At 41.1% G+C, this 20,176-nt stretch overlaps 1 protein-coding gene across 1 annotated transcript in view; it reads left to right on the top strand.

Moving 5' to 3' along the window:
* LOC117822427 (furin-like protease kpc-1) overlaps positions 1-20,176 on the top strand; it is a 232,152-nt gene that overhangs the window by 108,849 nt on the left and 103,127 nt on the right. The window contains exons 7-12 of the mRNA XM_034697137.1: positions 9,377-9,414; positions 10,240-10,319; positions 11,403-11,491; positions 15,208-15,380; positions 15,728-15,943; positions 16,853-16,956. Of these exons, the coding sequence (XP_034553028.1) occupies positions 9,377-9,414; positions 10,240-10,319; positions 11,403-11,491; positions 15,208-15,380; positions 15,728-15,943; positions 16,853-16,956 (700 nt within the window). The remainder of the gene's footprint in view (positions 1-9,376; positions 9,415-10,239; positions 10,320-11,402; positions 11,492-15,207; positions 15,381-15,727; positions 15,944-16,852; positions 16,957-20,176) is intronic.

Below are 20,176 nucleotides of genomic sequence, written 5' to 3' on the forward strand. Positions count from 1 at the left end.
CTTCGCTCTGTCATCTCCTCTCCTCTGTTCCTAACACACCCAAACACGACAGAGCACCACGGATAGTTAATAATTCTCTAATTTCCGCTCTTCACGGCGTGTAGAAGGTGTCGCAGATAACCTGATTTATCAGACGGCTATTAGAATGTGAATCAGGGGTATTACAGCAATGGACAACAACGTGCACATTGTTTAAACAACGCCATGGGACTAATGGATTTCAAAATGAATTTGTCAACACCGTTCACTGGGAATATAATTAGTCAAATGAGAGCAAAGCAGTGGAGGGGACCAGAGAAGGAGCTTAGAAGGAAGAAAATGAACTTATATAGGCTGAAGCAGAGAGCCAGAAAGAATCTGTAGTTCTTCTCAACTGTTTACACGTTGTCTCAAAGCACACCTCTCTCTTTGACACTCTAAACAACTTAAAAAAGGCAAAACTTTTCAAATCTACAGAAAAATGAAACCTTGTATTCTAAATAATGTCGAATATCTCAAAACTTTATTTTTTGTTGAAATGCCACACACCACTGTATAATAAAAGACTCATTCAAGTTTTACAGTACAGTATTCATTTTAATTTTCTTCTAGAACACTGTTCACCCAAACAAGCAGACTTTAAAGCTGACATATCATGCAAAATGGACTTTTTAATGGTTCTCTACCTGAAATATGTGTCCCTGGCATGTCTACAAACCCCCCGAGAATGAAAAAAATCCATTCTGCCCCTGTTTTGATTTCTCCACCTTTCTGTAAATGTGTGTGAAACGAGCCGTTTCAGACTTCTGTGTTTTTGTTACGTAACAACAATATCCGGTCTGTCACGGAGTCAGAGCTCGGAGCTTGTTCAGCCCATAGACTGTATAAAATATTTCTGAATCCCCCCCCCCTGTTTTTCATTACCTGCACAAATGTGTGCTAACAAGGAGCTTAGGAGGGAGACATGCTAGTTGTAGGCTGTCTTAATAAACACAAAGGTCGGTTTTACTCCCCACGTCTGCAGATTTGAAGATCTAGTGGAGGATTTTTATTTATCATGGATAAGTGCTAGCGCTAGTTAGCATAGCTACATGTCGTAGCTGTAGCTGTGTACCAAGACACACGTCGACATACTGACAAATAAAACAACAAGTAACACAGAATCTGTGACCAATCCTTCAGAAAGGTCCTGCTGCCTTTCTGGCAGAGGTCGGTTTTACTCCCCACGTCTGCAGATTTGAAGATCTAGTGGATGATTTTTATTTATCATGGATAAGTGCTAGCGCTAGTTAGCATAGCCACATAGCTACATGTTTGTAGCTGTGTACCAAGACACACGTCGACATACTGATAAATAAAACAACAAGAAACACTAAATCTGTGACCAATCCTTCAGAAAGGTCCTGCTACAGGCGCCTCTCCGTCAGGATCAGATTCAGAGGGTTGAAGTAACGTGATCTCTGAGCAGCCGTGTATATTCAGCCAACATGTAAACATTAGATCAACGTGCTGGACAGCCGAGGCACATCCACTTCCTGAGGGGGCGTGGTCAGAGGGAAAACAGAGTGTTCTGAGGAGGACTGACGAAGAGGGCTTTTCAGGCAGACCAAAATCTGATTTCAAAGTGTTTTTTTGAGCATAAACTTTAAAGACATGTTTTGGGGACCTCTTAGACCAATATATATTGATAAAAAAAGCGTGATATGTAACCTTAAATGTCTAAAGAGTTTTGAAGACAGAACAAATAATACAAGAGAAAAAAAGCACTGCATGCGAGTTCTGTATTGATATGCTGTTAAACCAGAATGGACGATATTGACCAGATACTCCTAAGAACATGTGACACTCTCTGTTTATTAGAGCTGTAGTCTGAGAAGTAGGAAACATATTTGTATTTTAGTGGAATTGGTTCAATGAATGTGTTCATGAAGTTGTATTTATTGTGTTTATTGTAAGTATTAAGACTAGCTAGTTAATAATTGAACAAAGTTGTCATACATGGACAAACAGATATGGTTCTACAATCATGTTTCAAGTGTCTTTATTTTAAAGAAATTAAAGAAAATAAATAAGAGTCTTTTTGACATAGTAAGCATTCCTAATCTCGGTGTTTTGAAGATCTTGGCTAGGATCCTTAAAATTTTTGGACAGCCCTTATGTTTTGTTTTTATCTATTTCATTTGAGAATACTCTGCCTACATTATTAATGACTGAGCTTTAAACCCTACCAACCAGTTCGGATGGCATCAAGAGAAGTCATTTTATGCCACACTGCCCCCCTCCTGTATTACTCACTTTTGATGCAGTAATTTGGTGTGCTGGTGCCAGAAGAGTTAGTCTTACAGTTTTCTCTCACTTCCGTCCTGTAGCTCTACTGTATGTCTACCATTCTTGGATCACTATCGGTGCATGTAGGCGTGTGGTACTTCACAGATTTGCACTTGTGTTGAGTAACATGAAATTCAAAACCATCCCCAGTGACTGAAAATATTAAACTTTCATGCAAGACTTATCCGTGATTGTCAATTTCAAGGTAATAACAGCTGAAAACCCACACAACATGTAGAAATGAAGATCATTCTCTAAAGTGGAGATCTCCATTGAAAGAAACGGCACACTTTGTTACCGACTTAGATCCACACACACATACACAGACACGCACACGCACACACTTCCTCTGCCACCTCCAGCTCCGTGTCTGGGTCTACCTCAGAAGGAGAGCTGGCCGCTGGGCAGACGGGGCAGCGGGGTGTGGTGAGGGGGCAGTGGATGCGTGCCGCTTGAATACTAATGTCCCACTTTAGAAGTCAACCTCTTTTCCATCCCCTCCTCCCCCCTGCGCTGTCCCTGTCTCTCCTTGCATCTTATCCTTGCTGTCATTTCCCTTCAGTCTCCTCTTATCTGCCTCCTTTCATTTCTCGTTTCATCTTTTTTTTCTCACCTCCCCCACTACTCTAAACAGTCCCTTTCTCCTTTCCTTGTCTTCCTCCAACTTGTCTCCTCTGTCTTTCACTCATGTCCTCTTCTTCTTTCCTCCCTGTGCCAGGCTTTCCATCACCCACGCTCCTTCCACATCCTTCCAACTCAAACCTTCCACCCTGTATCACTCATCAAACTGTCTTTCCCCCAAGATCTCTCACTGCCTTTCACTTTTTTAACACACACACACACACACACACACACACACACACACACACACACACACACACACACATCCTTGACAAAGCCAGCTAATTACAGGCAAGTGTCCACTCCAGCCCTTCTTAAATACCGAGCTGATTAATGAGATGGAGGTGTAGGGCCAGGAAGTCTCACCCTTGGCGGGTGGTGATACACACCCCTGTGTCTCTGCACACACACTTACGCACCTTTCCTTTTCTTTTCACACCTACAAACAGAAATGATCAGCAGTGTATAGCTTCATTACAGAAAAATCTGAATCAGTTTTAAATAGCTTACCCTCCCCATGTGTCAGAGCCCTTCGTCTTTTCACCTGTCAGTGGCGCAGGCAGCCTGTTGACTTTTGCTATTTTTCAGTACAGTAACTCCTGAAGAGGGGAGCTAAGCGACAAGAAAAAGCCAGGGGGCCCCAGGTGTAGTGGGGGCCTCCTCTGAAGTGATGTCGGCTCATTTTCTCAGCAGCGGCTCAGGCACGACTCACCGTCGGCTCAAAATGGCCTCCGACACATCTCTGTGTCTGATTTGTGTGTGTGTTTGACCCTGAGGACCAGTGTGAATGCTGCAGGAGCAAGGAGATAGAGTGCAGCTGCTGCTGCTGAATGCTGACACACATGCAGAGCAGCAAACGCAGGCGCACACACACCTGCACAATCACAATCTAGACTGGGTCAGCCAGGTTCAAAGCATTTGTATTCATGGAAGGTTTTGCATTGGCTCCACCACCTACAGTGTTTCATCTAACTGTGGGACGTTGCTTTCTACTTTCACACTCAGAAGACCTCGGATTGTGTTGGAGTGTGTTTATGGCTGTATATATGGTCCCAGTGGTGTTACCTAAGTGAATGCACCTGACTGAATACTTTTTCCACTCATATCATCCTTATAAATGCTTGATGGTGCTGTATCTTGATGCACAAATTAACCCTTTTGACTCTCTGGCTCTTTGCATTCATGTGCTCACACTGTCATGTGTCAGTCGTGCTATAAAGACACTTATGTGCTTCACAGAGAAGTACACAGATACTAAACCCATGGAGATATCGGTCCTCAGGCATGTAATACAGCAACAACTCACCAGATCAGAAGACGTATATATTTCAGAAAATGATCTTCAAACTTCTCCATCAATTACATTTTTTTTTAATTTCCTTTTTGATTTTGCTCCTACTTATGTGCTGAAACCTCCTTTCATCTAGATCCCACATAACCTTTGAATGAACACTTATCTTTCCAAGTGTAATTCTTATTCTATGAGTGCTAATCACTAAATGCTAACCACTTGTGTTCAGGCTCCTTGCTGGCATCCTGTCCTGGTGCTGGTTCTGTTTTAAACATTTTTTTGTTTTACCTCCACTAGTTATCTTACTTCAAAGCTGATCACCCTGGAGTACCACAAGGATCACTACTTAGACCCTTTTGTTTTGTTTTGTTGAATTGTATGTGGCAAAAACAGCTAAATATTGACCAAAATTGATGTGACTGTAGAACAATCCTGGGATTCTATCCTTTGTTTTGCAATGTGTTAAAATGTAATCATACAAAACCATTATGTGACCTTGGTAACCAGCCTTCCATCTGCTGTAATAAATGGTGAATGGATTGTGTATACAGTATATTGCTTCCTCTAGTGTCCTCACCATGCAAAGCTCTTTTACATTACATGTCACTTTCACCCATTCACACCACAGTCATATAATGATGGTAGAGGCTGCTGTGTACAGTGCCCATTAGTATTTACTAATCCCATTCACACACTGTTGACAAAGCCACTGTGGGCATTTTGGGGTTAAGTGTCCTGCCCAAGGATACTTCGCTAATGAACAGTTGGACCTGGGATTGAGTTCCCTTCAAAATGAGAGATGACCAACTCAACCACTGAGCCACATAAACTAAAAGCTTAGTTTAAAGCTGGGGTTGGTAGTCAGATTTAGATACACTTTTTGTCATACTGGTTAAAATGATCTTTATGTCCTGATGGTAATCATTACATGATGTGTTCTTAAAAAAGAGTGAAAAAGAACTGCTATCTACAGCCGGAGTAAACCTGGGAAAACACCAACCAATCACCGTTTTTTGGCTCCCCAAATTTTAAACCAATCAAATCCCGTCCAGCCGTTCTGCCCTCCTCCTGCGCGTACATTTCCCCAGCGTGCACTCCTCGGAGTCCCCGTCTCCTGCCTCTACTTCCCCTGACTCTATTTACTGCCCCTCTCGCTCGTCCTCGGGCCTGTCCCCTCTGACCCGATGAGGTGCTTTGCTCAGGACTGTAGTCCGGATCAGAGTCTAAAAAGCTCTCACCAACAAGCAGAATAATTAATGACGTTCAGTAAGTCCTACAGAAAATATATATTTATTGTAGCGTCCGTCCGGACGCTGTAGTGATGACGAGCCGATTCGTGAACACGTTGAGTTTTAATAACCGGTCACTGTCGGCCGTGATCACGCCAACCAACAAAACAACAATCAAAGTTTGAATGAATGAAAAACTTCTCCTCTCCTCTCTCCCACTCGCACACTCTACACCTCTCCTGATGCCTTCACTGACCGTCAACACTGTAGGAATTAAGAACATCTACACTGAACAGGTTTAACAAACAGTAGATCTGTTACAGTATTATATATGTGTTATAACTTTTCTCCTGATGTCGTGTCACCGGTACAACTGGATAATGCTAGAATGACAGTTGTGAGTACTAACAGCAGCCATGTTTGTTTGTGTTTTTTAACTTTCACTATGAGAATGTTTTGATGAGGACCGGTTTTGAATCAGTCACCATCATATGGTCGAGAATCAGCGGCGCTCGTGCATGTGAGGGGGGGGGGGGGCGTCGTTTTGGAGGAGCTCCGAGGGAGGAGGGGAGGGGTTAGACGGAGTCATGAGGAAAAAGCTACATTCAAATTCATGCTGGTTTTCCGGGACTACCAACCCTAGCTTTAACTACTACCTGTCATGAAATATCATGTACAGTATAATCAACCTGCTGTACCTTCCATTGCCTAAAATCACACCAACTAACAAGACAGCTTCCAATCAATACGTCCAACACTGCTAACAGTACAGGTTAAACACACACGTAGTCTGAAGACTCATTAATATTTAATTTACGTATGAAAATAGATACGTATGTTTGAAACCATAATGTCACCACCCATATACTTCCACATGCCCTTTGTGTTAATATTAATGTTAAAAATATATCCACAAAAGGGCTTGAACAAACCAGTCCAACTGACATTCAGCTCCCAGCTGTTCTGTTGTAGATGTCTGTCCCTGTTCTTGGGCAAAGTAGCATCATATACATGTCTATAGTTTCAAACCAACTCCTACAGTCTTTCCACAAAAAGTTCAGCCTAAGCATTCTTCTTTGTTGTGTTTTACTGATTTGGCTTGAGTTGTTGGCCACACTGCTCAACATTGCCACCATGATTTTAGGTGGTAGTAGTGCAATGTTTGGTCCTTCCACAAAAAACATAGAAATATGGATGGACAAAATCCGTGCAGAGTACAGGCAGGAGACTCTGTGAGTCCTGCTTATTGTGGCTTTGTTCCCTCCTTAGCAGCTTAAAGATAATTCCCAAAGATATCACAAACAGAAAAGTGATGGTGTCACTTTTTAATCACTACTGTGACTCTTTTTGAATTTCTATTTGTCAGCTTCTGACACATACACTCACAAATAGAAGAATATTAAGAATGCTAAGGTTTCTTTGTCTTTATTAGGTTGAAACACGAAATCTTTTTACAGCAGTGTCCACAAGCAGTTATTTAAAACACACAAAAAACACAGAATCATTTTTGTAGAATTGGATCCAAGGTGATGCACTAGATGGGCGGTAAAGGTGTCTCGTGTTAAGGTTTGAACTCTGGCTTGTTAGAAGTTGAAAAGTTGTCCCTGATTTATGACTATGAGATAAGATGTTTAAGAGATGAAATTCAAGCTGAGCTGTACTATAAATCTGAAGGAAACAAAAAAAAAAACATCAGCATGTGGGGTGTATTTTCTCTGACATTTTAGAACTTTTGGTATATCACATAAATTCCATATGAAGACCTAATGTTTGCCAAAACAGGGCATCACTCAGCACACATCAAACTTTATGAGAGTACAGAAAACCTATTCAGCAGCCTTCTTGGCCTTGTGTTCAGCATGGAATCCAACTTGGCTAAGGCAAGTAGGAAAGATGGCCAGAGAGCTTTCTCTCTGATTCCCTTGAGAAATTCAAACTAAAAATTTATAAAAATTGACAAATTTGTCAGTTTACGAGGCATTCTCTCAGTTTGTTTTTTTGCTTTTCTGCTCCCTGTGCTTGATGATGAAGACCATGGAAAAGGTTTTGAAGGAATGAAACTGATATACAAAGCTCATTATTTTCTAATTTCCTCTCATCACAACTTAAAGTGGATCCTACTTGGTGCCACATGTAGTTAACAAGCTGTGTTGGTGAAACTCTACCGTTGGCATATTTAAATTCTTGAATAAAGCCCATTTGACAATAAGCCGTTTGTTAAAAAGTTTGTTAAAGTGTGTAGTAGAGATTTGGACTTTGGTCTTCAATTTATGAGTTATTCTTGTTAACTGTTAAAAGGTAGAGTTGTAAAAGAGAGAGGGATGGTGACACCATTTGTCTAGACCAGTCCCCCTCTACCTGACCAACAATCGAAATATCAGCAACTGCACTGACTGAAGCACTGAATTAGGGACTTGGCATTTGAATGTGGATAAAAGTGGGTAAAATGTATTAAACAGTGACTGTATAATAAATGGGCGTAGTATCCGTGACATCACCCATCTGTTTCTGAAGCGCTGTTTTGAAGCCAATCGTCAGCGAGAGCCATATTGGAAATGCTGAACTCAACCTAACCTCTGTCGAGCAAGTGTGATGTAAAGAGGCGGGCTTTGCGGTCCTAGCCAACAGCGACAGTGTACCCAACTGTCAATCAAGTCAGCTGTGCCTCTCATGATGGAAAACTCGTAATCTAAATATCTTCCAAACAGCTGCATTCTGAAAAAAATCACCCCCGTACAGAGTGTGCCGATCAAGAAATGAGCGATCCAGACTACACTTGTTTTTTGTACCAGGCTGTAAACATGTTTTTTTCTGAAAGATCAGCTTTTTGAATAGCGTGGTTTTCGGTACTTCCAGAGCCACCCTCAAGTGGACACTTGAGAAACTGCAGTTTTTGACACTTCTGCATTTGCTTCCAATCTCGTGGCTGGAAGTTGCCACTTCCAATTGAGGAATAAAGAATAATTTCAGATTTTGTGTAACAAACACAATGAAGCTTTTTGCAAACTACAACGTGTCTGTGGTAACAGCATCTTGGTGGGTGAGGTAGGGAATAAAGCATCAGTAGTTATGAAGAGAACACTGCAGGTTTACCTGTTGTGGCATGGCACCGCATGGCATGGCATGCTCCAATGAGGATTCACCAACCCAGGGCTCCATCCCGCCTGAGCTCAACACAATCAGGCCTCAACGGCAAAACTGTCTGCAGGTTACCATGACAACCCTGAGGCAGTGTGTGCATGGGACAAAGGCTGGCAGGTCCCGTGTGTGTGTGTGATTGAGAGAGAGAGAGTGAGTGATGTGTGGCGGAGCAGGCGCGGCCCTCCTGGGGCCCTCATTCGTTTGTCTCTCGCTGAGACCACAGGAGCCCTGATGCAGCAGAGATGGAGGAGGCGGGGTGGTGGGGGTGGGGGTGGCTGGGTTGAGGAGAGGGGTAGGATCAGGAGGGGGTAAGTGAAAGAAAGGCAACTGATGTGGAAAGAGAGGATAAAAAATGGTGTTAGAAAAGGTATAGAGTGTAGGAAGGGAAAAGCTATAAAAGCTGAGATTTGGGGGTGTAGAGATTTATTCTGGGCCTATTTGTTCATTCACTCCTCCATCAGTCATTTGCAAAACTTAATACAGCTACACTCCAATCTTGTCAACGGTTGCTTTAGGAAATCGACTTTGCTGGTACATTTTGGCAAATTAATTACACCAATTAGTAGGGCACTCAAAAACTCAAAAGTTTTAATAACCTGTCTACAACACTGGGAGCTCAGATGACTGGAAATAGCTCTTACTGTACTTGGCTTCCATGAAAATAATGACACAATAAGTGCACTTAGGCATGGTTTCATTTCAGTGCAGCAAACATTCAAATGAAGGTTTCTTTGTGTTTCTTTTTCTTAGGTTCATCCCTAATAACATTTTCTTTTCCAATGTGCAGGTATTGATCACACAAACAAGGACCTGAAGAAAAACTTTGTAAGAAGACTTTCAATTTTATTTAAAAAAAATGTCTGCCAATTCTTGTTTACACTGGGCATTAAAACACCATCAGCGCCGTTATCTCTCGCACAACAGATTAAGGGGCTGGTATGCAATTTAGTCTGTGATTCAGCTGTCTGTTTTATTAGATTGCAGTTTTCAAGCTACACAATCATATTTCGATTTCTGTATTTTCATTGGACTCAAATTTGCGCATTGACTTTCTCTTAAATTGTCCAAAATCTTTATTACTAAAAACCTGAGACAATAAAATCTTCATGCTGTGATAATGCTGTTAAATCCTGTTAGGCTGGTGTTATACTGTCTGTCCATAAAGCATATGTGGAGTGGCAGTGTTGTTTGCTCCTGCCTTGTCATATATAAGCCTATAGGCAGTTTGAAGCAAACAGGCCAACTTGTTCTTCGTCGGAGCAGATTGCCTGGCATGGATAAGCCTGGCTGGAGAGGAAGAGAGAGAGAGAGAGAGAGATAGATACATAATTGCTCTTGTACTGTTTGCTGCCAAGACATCCTCCTCCCGTTATGCCTATATAAACTGGCAAACAAGTCATTCAAACATGTTCACTTTTATGAGGCAAGCATAAACCACGCAAACACTCACATAGTCCGCATAGTATACAGGCTTCTCCTCAGTGACAGTGATTGCAGTCAGTCAGAAGAAATATGTTGACAGACTTATTCAAGTGCCTGAAAGTGTTTTTCATGGGGTTCCTTCATTTCCTGTCAAGTCACTCTGATGTTTTGAGATGAGGCTGACATTATGTTGCACTGGGTTACATTTGTTTTCTGTCTGAATTACAGGATGCCCTCGCCAGTTTTGACCTGTGTGCTTCGCATGGGCTGTCTCATGATCCCATGCCTGTCAGGAATGAGGAGAATAGGTAATATGTGTTTCCACATCTTCATCTTTTTTTCTGGAGAGTGAGACTGTATATATGAAGCCAAAAAAAACCCAAGATGAAGTGTTTAGGGAATGGATAAGACAGTCTATAGTCGACTGGTTGACTTCCTTAGAGTTAAGGCTTTTGTATTGGATTGAGAGTAGTTAACATGGGAAAAAGAACCCCTTCAGGGGTGTCGGGGTCTTGTCTTACCCTGTCGGGATTATTTTTCCTATAACAACCTGCTAACCATACCTTATCCCTTACATATTAACCACATGGGCTAATTTTCAAACACGCCTTTTTTCTGAAAGCATGAAATGTGAAAAATATCATTTGGAAATAGAAATAAATATGTTAACCTCTGCCTTTCAACACTAGCTCCCCAAACAGCAAATGTTGAGTTAGGGATAATGTATGGTTAGCAGGTAGTTATGGGAAATAGAACCCCGACAGGATGGACAGTCATAAATGTTAAAGTCAGCTTTAGACAGCATCATCCAGTGAACTTATTGAAATTGCTAGTGCAATCACTGAACCAGCTATAGATGAAAGAATATAATCACTGCTTGTGTCCTGTCTGAAATTAAGAACCACAGTGTTTTAAAAATGAATACTTATTTCTAGTAGTTTCTGATATTATTGTAAACAAGTTGTTGTTTTCTGTGAGAACAGAAAGATTAACAGGTTTATCAATAAGAAAACGAGAGGGAAAGTTAAGGCAATGGCCGATAAGCCCACAGTGAGATATTTCACTCGCTACACTGACACAAATTGACGAAATATTAATTAGATAATTAGTGAAATGTGCACATTACAACTACGCAGTAATATTACAGTGTTTGCAGTGCTTTGTCAGTAATGTGTTGCTGTCTCAGACATCAGCAGCAGAACACTCTGCCTGGTCTGAGCTGCAGTTTCCACTTACTCAGTGATATACCAGCCAAGAACTCAAGGTGTACTTTTTTGTAATTGTCTTAATTAGGGGCATGATCAGGTCGGTACATACAAAAATTAAGAAGTCATATCGCTGCATATTGAGTCCCAGTGTGATGCTAACATCCTGCTCCCCCTCTGTTTCAGTCACGGTACCCGATGTGCAGGGGAAGTTGCCATGGAGGCCAACAACTCCTACTGCGGTGTGGGCATAGCCTTCAATGCCAGGATCGGAGGTGAGGAAAACAATGCACCCTCATCTAGACAGTGGGAGGCAGTGCACTGTGGGTGTATTGCAGTGGCCAAGACTGTGACATGGCATTTTCAAAAACACTTTTAGCAGGCCACTAGTAATTTCTTACAAAGTGGTCCCTATTGTGGGAGAGTACAAAAAGCTTATTGCTAAGTCAATAATTTTGATTTGGTCTTTGCTAAAAAGTAGTTCCACTCTGCAGAACACAGTTTTAAAATAAAAATTAAACTCAGCTTTTTTTTTACCTTTATTTAGCAGCAGTGACTAGTAAAAATACAATGTTCATGTATGGCTGGTGCGGCTAGCTGTAAACATAATTTATTATTTATTTATTTAAAGGGACAGTGCAAAATAATGAACATTTCAGCGTTGCATCAATGCAAATATTCCAGAGTTAGCCATAAGGCTACTTGTCATCTGTAGTCCCCAGCAGGTCAAAACAGAGTTCATGGACACAGTACATCATGGTAGCATGACAAAGAAAACAACAATACATCAAAAGAGCACATATAAGTCATACAAAAGTGCAAGTAAATGTATTAAAGTGCCGTTCAGCATATTTAAGCAATATGTCCTGAGTTGGACCAACTAAACATGGACCAACATATCAGAATATCACACAAGTTAAAATGCATACATTAAACCCATAAAATAAGACACACACACACACACAGGCACGCACACACATGCACACACGCACGCACGCACACACACACACACACACAAAGCGAAAGACAGACAGCAATGGATACACATAACTTCATATTTCCTGCTACATTATGCTTCATCAAAAGGTTTTGTTGAATTCAGATGTTATGGCTTGGTGGTTGAAAGTCCAAGCATCATTTTTGCTTCATTTTGTCTCCTTGTCTGCTGCAGACTCATCCAGTTATTGTACATTTCTTATGTTGTATGAAATTGCTCCTGAAGAAGCCTCATCAGCTGGACTCCTCTGTGTTACTGTAAAGGTTTTCTTTAAAATCTTCGCTATGTTGTTTTAGTTTTCAGTGATGAACTGCATTTAATAAAAAAACAGGTTAATTTTTTCACCCACACATGTTAATGTTGTGCATTTTGTGTGTATATGATGGTTGAGTTTGTGTGCATGCAGCACACAGCACAGTGACTGGTTTCTATTGAGCCGTGCTGACCCTATTTAACAGCTCATTTTTAGTGGGAGCTCTGGTAATGGCTTTTTTAGTGTTGGCTGTAACATCCGCGAAGAATGAATGAAGCGACTACAGAAGAAAGCTCATTTTTTGTGTTGTGAAATCAAAGATTTTTATAGGAAACACTAAGAGTGCTGTTAAACAGGTTAATGAGTAGTACGTGGTGTGAAATCTACCTCTGCACTCAGGTGTGGAAGCCTCTGAACCAATTTCATCTCTGGTGTCATGAGCGTGAGACGCAGAGCACAAACAGAGGAATCCCCTCCTTGAACTCTGACATTTGAACTCTGCTCTGTGATCTTTAACTCTTGCCCCTTCCTCATTTGTCAGAGGCGGATCAGAGCTCATGCACAATTGACAAAAGAAAAAAAAATGTTTGCAAAGCAAGACCAGGAATCTCATTCGACAGTTAGGTTTAATTTGACCCTTCTGAGTCTGTTTTATCCTGACTCATAAACAGAGTCTAGCACAAAAGAGAAGAAGAGCAATGCTCGAATGAAAGGTGAATGTTGAACAAGAGAGAGCTGCTGAGACTTGTGGTAATATCTGACTGAGAAGGATTGATTAAGCTCTGCCTCTCTGTGCGTGTCTGTGTGGAAAACAAACTTGAAAATCATGGTGAATTTATTAGGTCCTTTTAGTTTGATTTGGTTGACAGTAAACAATAAGTGAATGGTATTCAAGAGAAGAAAGACAAATTAAGTCAGATCAATCTGCTTTACGAATGGATGTTCCTCTCGCAAAATGTGTTTTCATTTGTAACACAAGCTGATGCATGGCATGCAGATAATTTTCGACAATAAGAAAAAAAATGATGTCGACACTGACTTGAGGGAGACATTATTTATTGGAAGCGCCTTTGAAATCATATTTCACGTCAACACCCTCTGCAGTTCATTTATATTTAGAAAACTGGACTTTGTTTAGACATGGACAGATTTGGAGAGTTAACCAAAAGATTATTCCTTGGAGGGGATGGAGCTGAATTAAACATTGATATTCTGTATATATAACTATTTTTATGGAGTGAAAACCATTCTGATGATGATGATTATTATTATTATTACTTTTATTTTATTGTATTACTGTTATTATTATTTTATTATTGTTTTATTATTAGTGTTTTTTTTAATTATTATTATTATTATTTTAATGCTGTCATTATTTTCATTATTGTTATTATTATTATTATTATTATTATTATTACTACTACTACTACTACTACTACTACTACTACTACTACTACTACTACTATTATTATTATTATTATTATTATTATTAGTAGTAGTAGTAGTAGTAGTAGTAGTAGTAGTAGTAGTAGTAGTAGTAGTAGTAGTAGTATTATTATGTTGTTGTTGTTGTGAGGTAAACATTTTCTTCCTATATTTGATTTTATAAGTTCCTTTTTTTTTAAAAATCTGTTTTCAATTTTGCCTTCAGAAGAGTCATGTCACTGGAGTTGCCATGAGAATAATGCAAACTGGTGCATGATCTCAGCAGCTTCACTGCAGTCTCCTCTGTTGCTGTTATCAGTCGTTCAAAGAGTCTCACACTTTAGGCGTCTGTCCATTTGCTCTTTGTTGCTGTGCCAAGTATGTTTGCTTCCTGGTAAAAACTGCCACCACCTGAACCTCTGCCTGTTATGGAATAACAAAGTTTTACATACTGTGAAGTCATCCATTATTCTTCATTGCTGCATATAAGTATGATTCCTTGGTCACTGTCTTTAGCTGTAAAAGAATACTAAGTTAGAGGGTCCCTGGAGGTCAGCTGAGGAAAAAAATACCTCCTCAGCTCTTTGTCATTGTTGTTTTGCCACCATCCCATAATGTCAAAATTTAGAATTGCATGGCAGCTCAAACTGCTATAGTCATTTTACATGTAAAGCATCCACCTGTTTTGCAATTCTAAGTGTCCAAGGCCCACATAAACACAATGTTATGAGGATAAATAAGCTGTCTATAACTATAGAGTAGCTAAAAGAGCGCTATGTAACCTGTAATGTATAGAAAGCTAGCTGTTATTAATTTGTCACCTAGCCAATACAGATAAAAGTGTCTTTTAGCTAGCATTAGCTAAGCCAGGTTTACTATTGAAAATACAAAAAGATAGAAATGACTGTGCAAGTTTATTTTATAGAAACTAGTTAAAGCTCACCTGACATTTTCCTGAAACAATTAACACACACAGAGGCATCAGGAAAGATAGAAAAGGCAGACAGTGATGGAGTTCTCACAGTGTAAGAAAACAGATGTATCACAGAAGCAGATAATGGAGGAAACAAAAAGAAACAGAACAGATAAAACCGGCATAACTGACACTCAAACACAGACACATGAGGAATGAAGAAAGGCAGGAAAAATGACTCCTTCATAAGCCAGTTGTTGTGTTTTGATGCATTTGCACCGTAAATATTGCATACAGATCCTTTAATGCCCTTCTAGTTTTCGTTCATGTTAATTTCGCTGTTTAATTATTCCCCAAGCCTTCATCCAAACACTAATCTCTGAGTTGTTTTCGATCCGTCCAGGTATCCGCTTGTTGGCCGGCGCTGTCACTGATGCCATGGAGGCCACATCTCTGACCTTCAACATCCACTTCATCGACATCTATGTCTGCAGTTGGGGCCCGCGGGACGACGGGGCCGAGATGGACGGGCCGCGCGGCCTGACACAGAAAGCCCTTTGGCTGGGAACCCACAAGGCACCAGATTTATTTTTCAAATTCACACTGCTGTCTGTCAGATGAAAAGCAGACATCCACACTGTCCATGGACCTGAGATTAGAGGAACAAAATCATGAGTGTGGGGATAATATGGATAGATTTAAATACACGCTAATTTATTTTACATGTGAATTGTTGTTCTTCTTCTTTTTGACAATTTTTCTTGTGTGAATCCTCAAGTATATATTTTTGAGCCTCTGTGACGTCTATGTTTGATATTTATTGTTTTATTTGTGAGATATAGAATGCTCAGCTGACAGCCAGATAGAATCCTTCTTTATGAAACCAACCCCTCGCGCTGACGTGTCTGTGTTTGTGTTCTCAGGGCAGAGGTGGGAAGGGCAGCATCTTTGTGTGGGCGGCAGGTAATGGTGGAGGGATGCGTGACCACTGCGGTGCAGACGGTTATGTTAACTCCATCTACAACATTGCCATCGGCGCTGTCTCTCATATGGGGAAGCCCACCTACTACGGTGAGCCCTGCCCGGGTGTGATGGCCGTCACTCTGACAGGGGCCAGCATGGGAGCCTCACGACCTCTGGTTAGTGTGTGTGTATGTGTGTACCGCCTAACACATCTAAGAGAACAACAGTGTTTATCATTAATGAGGTCTTATATGTGAGTGTATGTGTGTGTGTGTGTGTGTGTGAGTGTATGTGTGTGTGTGTGTGTGTGTGTGTGTGTGTGTGTGTGTGTGTGTGTGTGTGTGTGTGTGTGTGTGTGTGTGTGTGTGTGTGTGTGTGTGTGTGTGTGTGTGTGTGTGTGTGTGTGTGTGTGTGTGTGAGCCAGCAGCCCTGCTCTTTGGCTCTTGCGAGCTGTGAGAAGCCTGTTAAAGAGCAGCTACTGGTGTGATATTTATAGAGGCCTGCCAAATGACCTAGGTGACTGCTGGGCTCGCACACACACACACCTACATACACACACACATAGAAACACAGACACACAAACGCAAACGAGTGTTAATTGGAGGTAAAGCGTGGCTGTAGTGGCTGAACAAAGAGAAGAAGAAGCGGAGGTGTTGATGGCGGAGGTAGCAGCAAAAAGCCAGGAAGAAACGCAGTGTAAACTGCAGGAACAGGAGGCCAATTTTATCAGTGTGATGTCACCTCTGTCTGCTGGGATAACTGCCCTTCTCCACCTCACATTAGGAGGTTGTCAGGCTAGACAGAAGTTGGGTTTTAATTATCATCGCTGTTAAACTGTGTGCGCGTGTTCCAATGGAGAGGAAAAACTGATACTTCTACAGTAACTGCTAGTGTGGGAACTTAACTGGCCTGATTTGCTGCAAAGCTGCATTCTTTTCCAAAAACCTCCCACAGAAAAATGTTTCAGAGAAGGAGTTGGAAAGAACAGCTCACATGCACCCATATTTTCACTTAATGTACAGTTGCACTGATTTTACATCTACATAGCTGTATCTTGTAGTATATTTTGTTTTATCTCTCTGCAGGTCACTGTGACCAACATGGGGGATGGCTGTGTCACACACTTTCCAGGAACATCCAGTGCTGCTCCGATCGCTGCTGGGATTCTGGCTTTAGTCCTAGAAGTAAAGTGAGTGTCTACCTCCAAGTCTCACAGTACACCAGTTATACTACGACATAGTAGTAACTTGTAGTTGTACACTGCACCACTGTGTTCGCTAACTGTCTGGTGGGGCTTCAGTCACCCACCCTGTGGTGTTTCCCTGGAATTCTTTTTATGATTGTCTCTATTTTCCAGCAGTAGTATTATCAGTGCTATTTCTTCTCAAATTTAAGAGCTCACTTCCCTTATCAACACTTTGCTTTATTTTACAGAAAGGTTGTTGCTATTTTCACCCGTGCCCCCATTTAACATGTTGCCTTTGTCTTCTCCGAAGAAGAAGGCAGCTTGTTAGAAGTAATTTTCCCATCAGCCCTTTTCTGCCTTCTCTATGCGCTGTTGCCATAAAAACTGAAATCTCCAGCTCTGATTATTCTAACAGCACCGTACCCTTCTTCTGTTTTGAGCAGCAGAGCAGCCTCTCTTTCTGCTGTACTATTCAAATCTAACTTGGTACCACATAACCTAAAATGCTGTCTTCAGTTCAGCCCTCTTACAACATCCACTGCGCTGAATATTTGAAGACAATACCAGAAGGAGCTGCATTGAAAAGCCTGAACGTTCAATTGAGACAATGTTTGTGCAATGTCCAGTTGAGCCGCTGTGTTAACTGATGGTTATGTTACTAACACAAGAAACTTAGCGTGGCTTGTATATGTTGCTTTTAAAAAATCCCCTATATCTGGTATACATCCAAGCACTCTCAAATGTCTACCTATTCACCACCCCTCCTGGACCAAACTGGTTATTTCCATAGACTGTAGAATTCATGGACGTAGTATCCGTGACGTCACTCATCTGTTACTGAAGCCCTGTTTTGAAGCCGATCAGTGGTGGCAGCCATATTGGAAATGCTGAACTCCACCTAACTTCTGTCGAGCTAGTGTGAGGTAAAGAGGCGGGCCTTTAGCCTTTTCACTAACAGTTACAGGGTGTCCGCCTGTCAGTCAAGTCAACCATGTCCTTAAATGGATAAAACATGTAATCTTAATATCTTTTGAACTGTTGCGTTAAAAAAAAATCACCGCCTGAACAGTGTGTGCCGATAGAGAAATGAGCTATCCAGACCCAAGCCGTTTTTTGAACCAGGCTGTAAACATGTTTATTATTGCTGCAACGATTGTTATTTTTGAATGTGTCTATGCGGTTTCCAGCGTTTCTGCAGTCAGCCTCAAGTGGAAGCTCAATGAAATGGGCTTCATATTTTGAGACTGGAGGTTGCCGCTTGGTTATTTCCTAGAGCTGAAAATATAAACTAAAGTGACCACCTCCTGCTGTTTACTGTCTCAGTGAAAGGGAAAGGTGGGGCAGGTAGGAGTCCATCTGTGCAAATATCTGAGGACTCTAAGTGGTACTTACTTTTGTATCCAAGATGGCGGCCAGCATAGACGCAGTAGTTCAGTGCTCTCTTGTTTTCGGTGCTTCATATGGCTGTTCTTGTATGTTTTGTGTGTATCTTCAACCATATTCTCCTGGGCGAACAACATATACAGCCAGATATGTTCTATTCTATTCTTATTAGGCCCTCCAGTGTCTTAGCTGTACTAACGGCTCTGTTTGTTGTTTGTCAGTCAGTCCAGACTCAAATTTGTATTTCTATGATATTAGGTGTAAATATTGACGATGAACTCCCTTGTCTTTTACTCATTTTGGCAACCAAACCCATTTTGTAGAACTATTGATGCTCCCACTCACAGATATATTGCATTAAGTATTACAATATTTGCATGCTAACATAAAAACAGTAAACAGGCAGAACATCTGTTCTCATAACATGTAGCCACATTAGCCTCATTAGCTTGTTCAGTTCCATGGGTTTCTGTGGTTACCAGAAACTTTGAAACAATAGTGTTTTGTGCAGTAAAGCAGTGGACCTGTCTTTGGTAAATCAATGCAGCAGTTTTTGGGGGGGTTATTATCATGGTTTTATTACTAACAGGATGATTATTAGTTTTATGTTTTTTGTACAAGCTTCCAGAAAAAATGACAAATGCTCATCACAGTGCAACAAACAGTCCTATTCTGAGAGGAGCTTATTGGTTGTAATTTACATTTTTGAATGTATTAAAAAGTTGCTTTGTTATTAAATGTTTAAAGGTGAAATTCTGTCAGTAGACTAAAATTTTAACGCTGTTGTAAGAATTTCTACATGTCGATAAGCTGCACCTTACAGCGAGTGTCTCTCCTCCCCCTCTCCCTGGTCTACTGTTTGTTTATTTAGCCCCTCCTTTGATGTAAATCATCATTTGCTCCCACCCTTTCTCTCCGTGTCAGTGTAAATCTGCAAATGTATGTCCTCTCCCTTTTTTTCTTTTCTGCCTCCTTTGTCTTATCTGACACTTTCTACCATTTCCCCAGCCCCGTTTTTCTCCATCTCTCTTAACTCGCCAGCTGTCGGTGTGGCCTCGGGCTTGGTGTTTTGTGGTGGTATCAGCAGCGTCTACGCCTCCTTCATGTTATGGATGGTACTGGAGGCCAGCTTTACTGCTCCAGCTGTCATGCCACAGCGTCTCAGTCTCAGTCGCTTGGCTGTAAAATGGAGCGCAGGTCCCCTGGGCGAGACGACTCCCAGGACATTACTGTTAAAGGCTTTGTCGTGACCCGCTGCTACTGACTAAACTATATATCACCTCTCTGGCTGCATTCAGCAGCATTCTGCTCACGTCTTTATGGAGCAAGGGTCCCTCTCTCTGTCTGTATATCTTCCTGGCTCTCTCTCTCTCTCTCTCTGTTTCTCACACTTGCTCATTCTGTGTCTCACTCTTTCTCCTCATATTTCGCACAATCACACTCTTTCTTATACTCTGCCATACTCTCACTAACACATGCAAGCCCAGAGTTTTTCTCTCAGATCTCCATTCATCAGAAAAACCCAGCCTCATTTCCAGCATCCATAAGCACCTCAGCATTTGCATAGACAAAAAAGATTATCTTTGAATTCAATGCCACTGACATTTTTCCAGATTTTTTAGTCTCTTGCACAATGTAATGTTTGTCGCATTGCAAATGGGGTTAAGTCGTGGATCTCAATCTGAGGGTCAAGACGCCCAAGGGCTTAGAATATTTAGTTTAGACTAAAGAAGAATGACAACATTCATGATTTATTATTTTTTCTCCTACCCTGAAGTAACAATTCTGCTTTTTGTGGTCTCCAAAAGTCTTTAAAATCAAATATTTTGAAATATAAAAA

Source organism: Notolabrus celidotus, chromosome 12 (assembly GCF_009762535.1).
Source record: "Notolabrus celidotus isolate fNotCel1 chromosome 12, fNotCel1.pri, whole genome shotgun sequence".
NCBI lineage: Eukaryota > Metazoa > Chordata > Actinopteri > Labriformes > Labridae > Notolabrus > Notolabrus celidotus.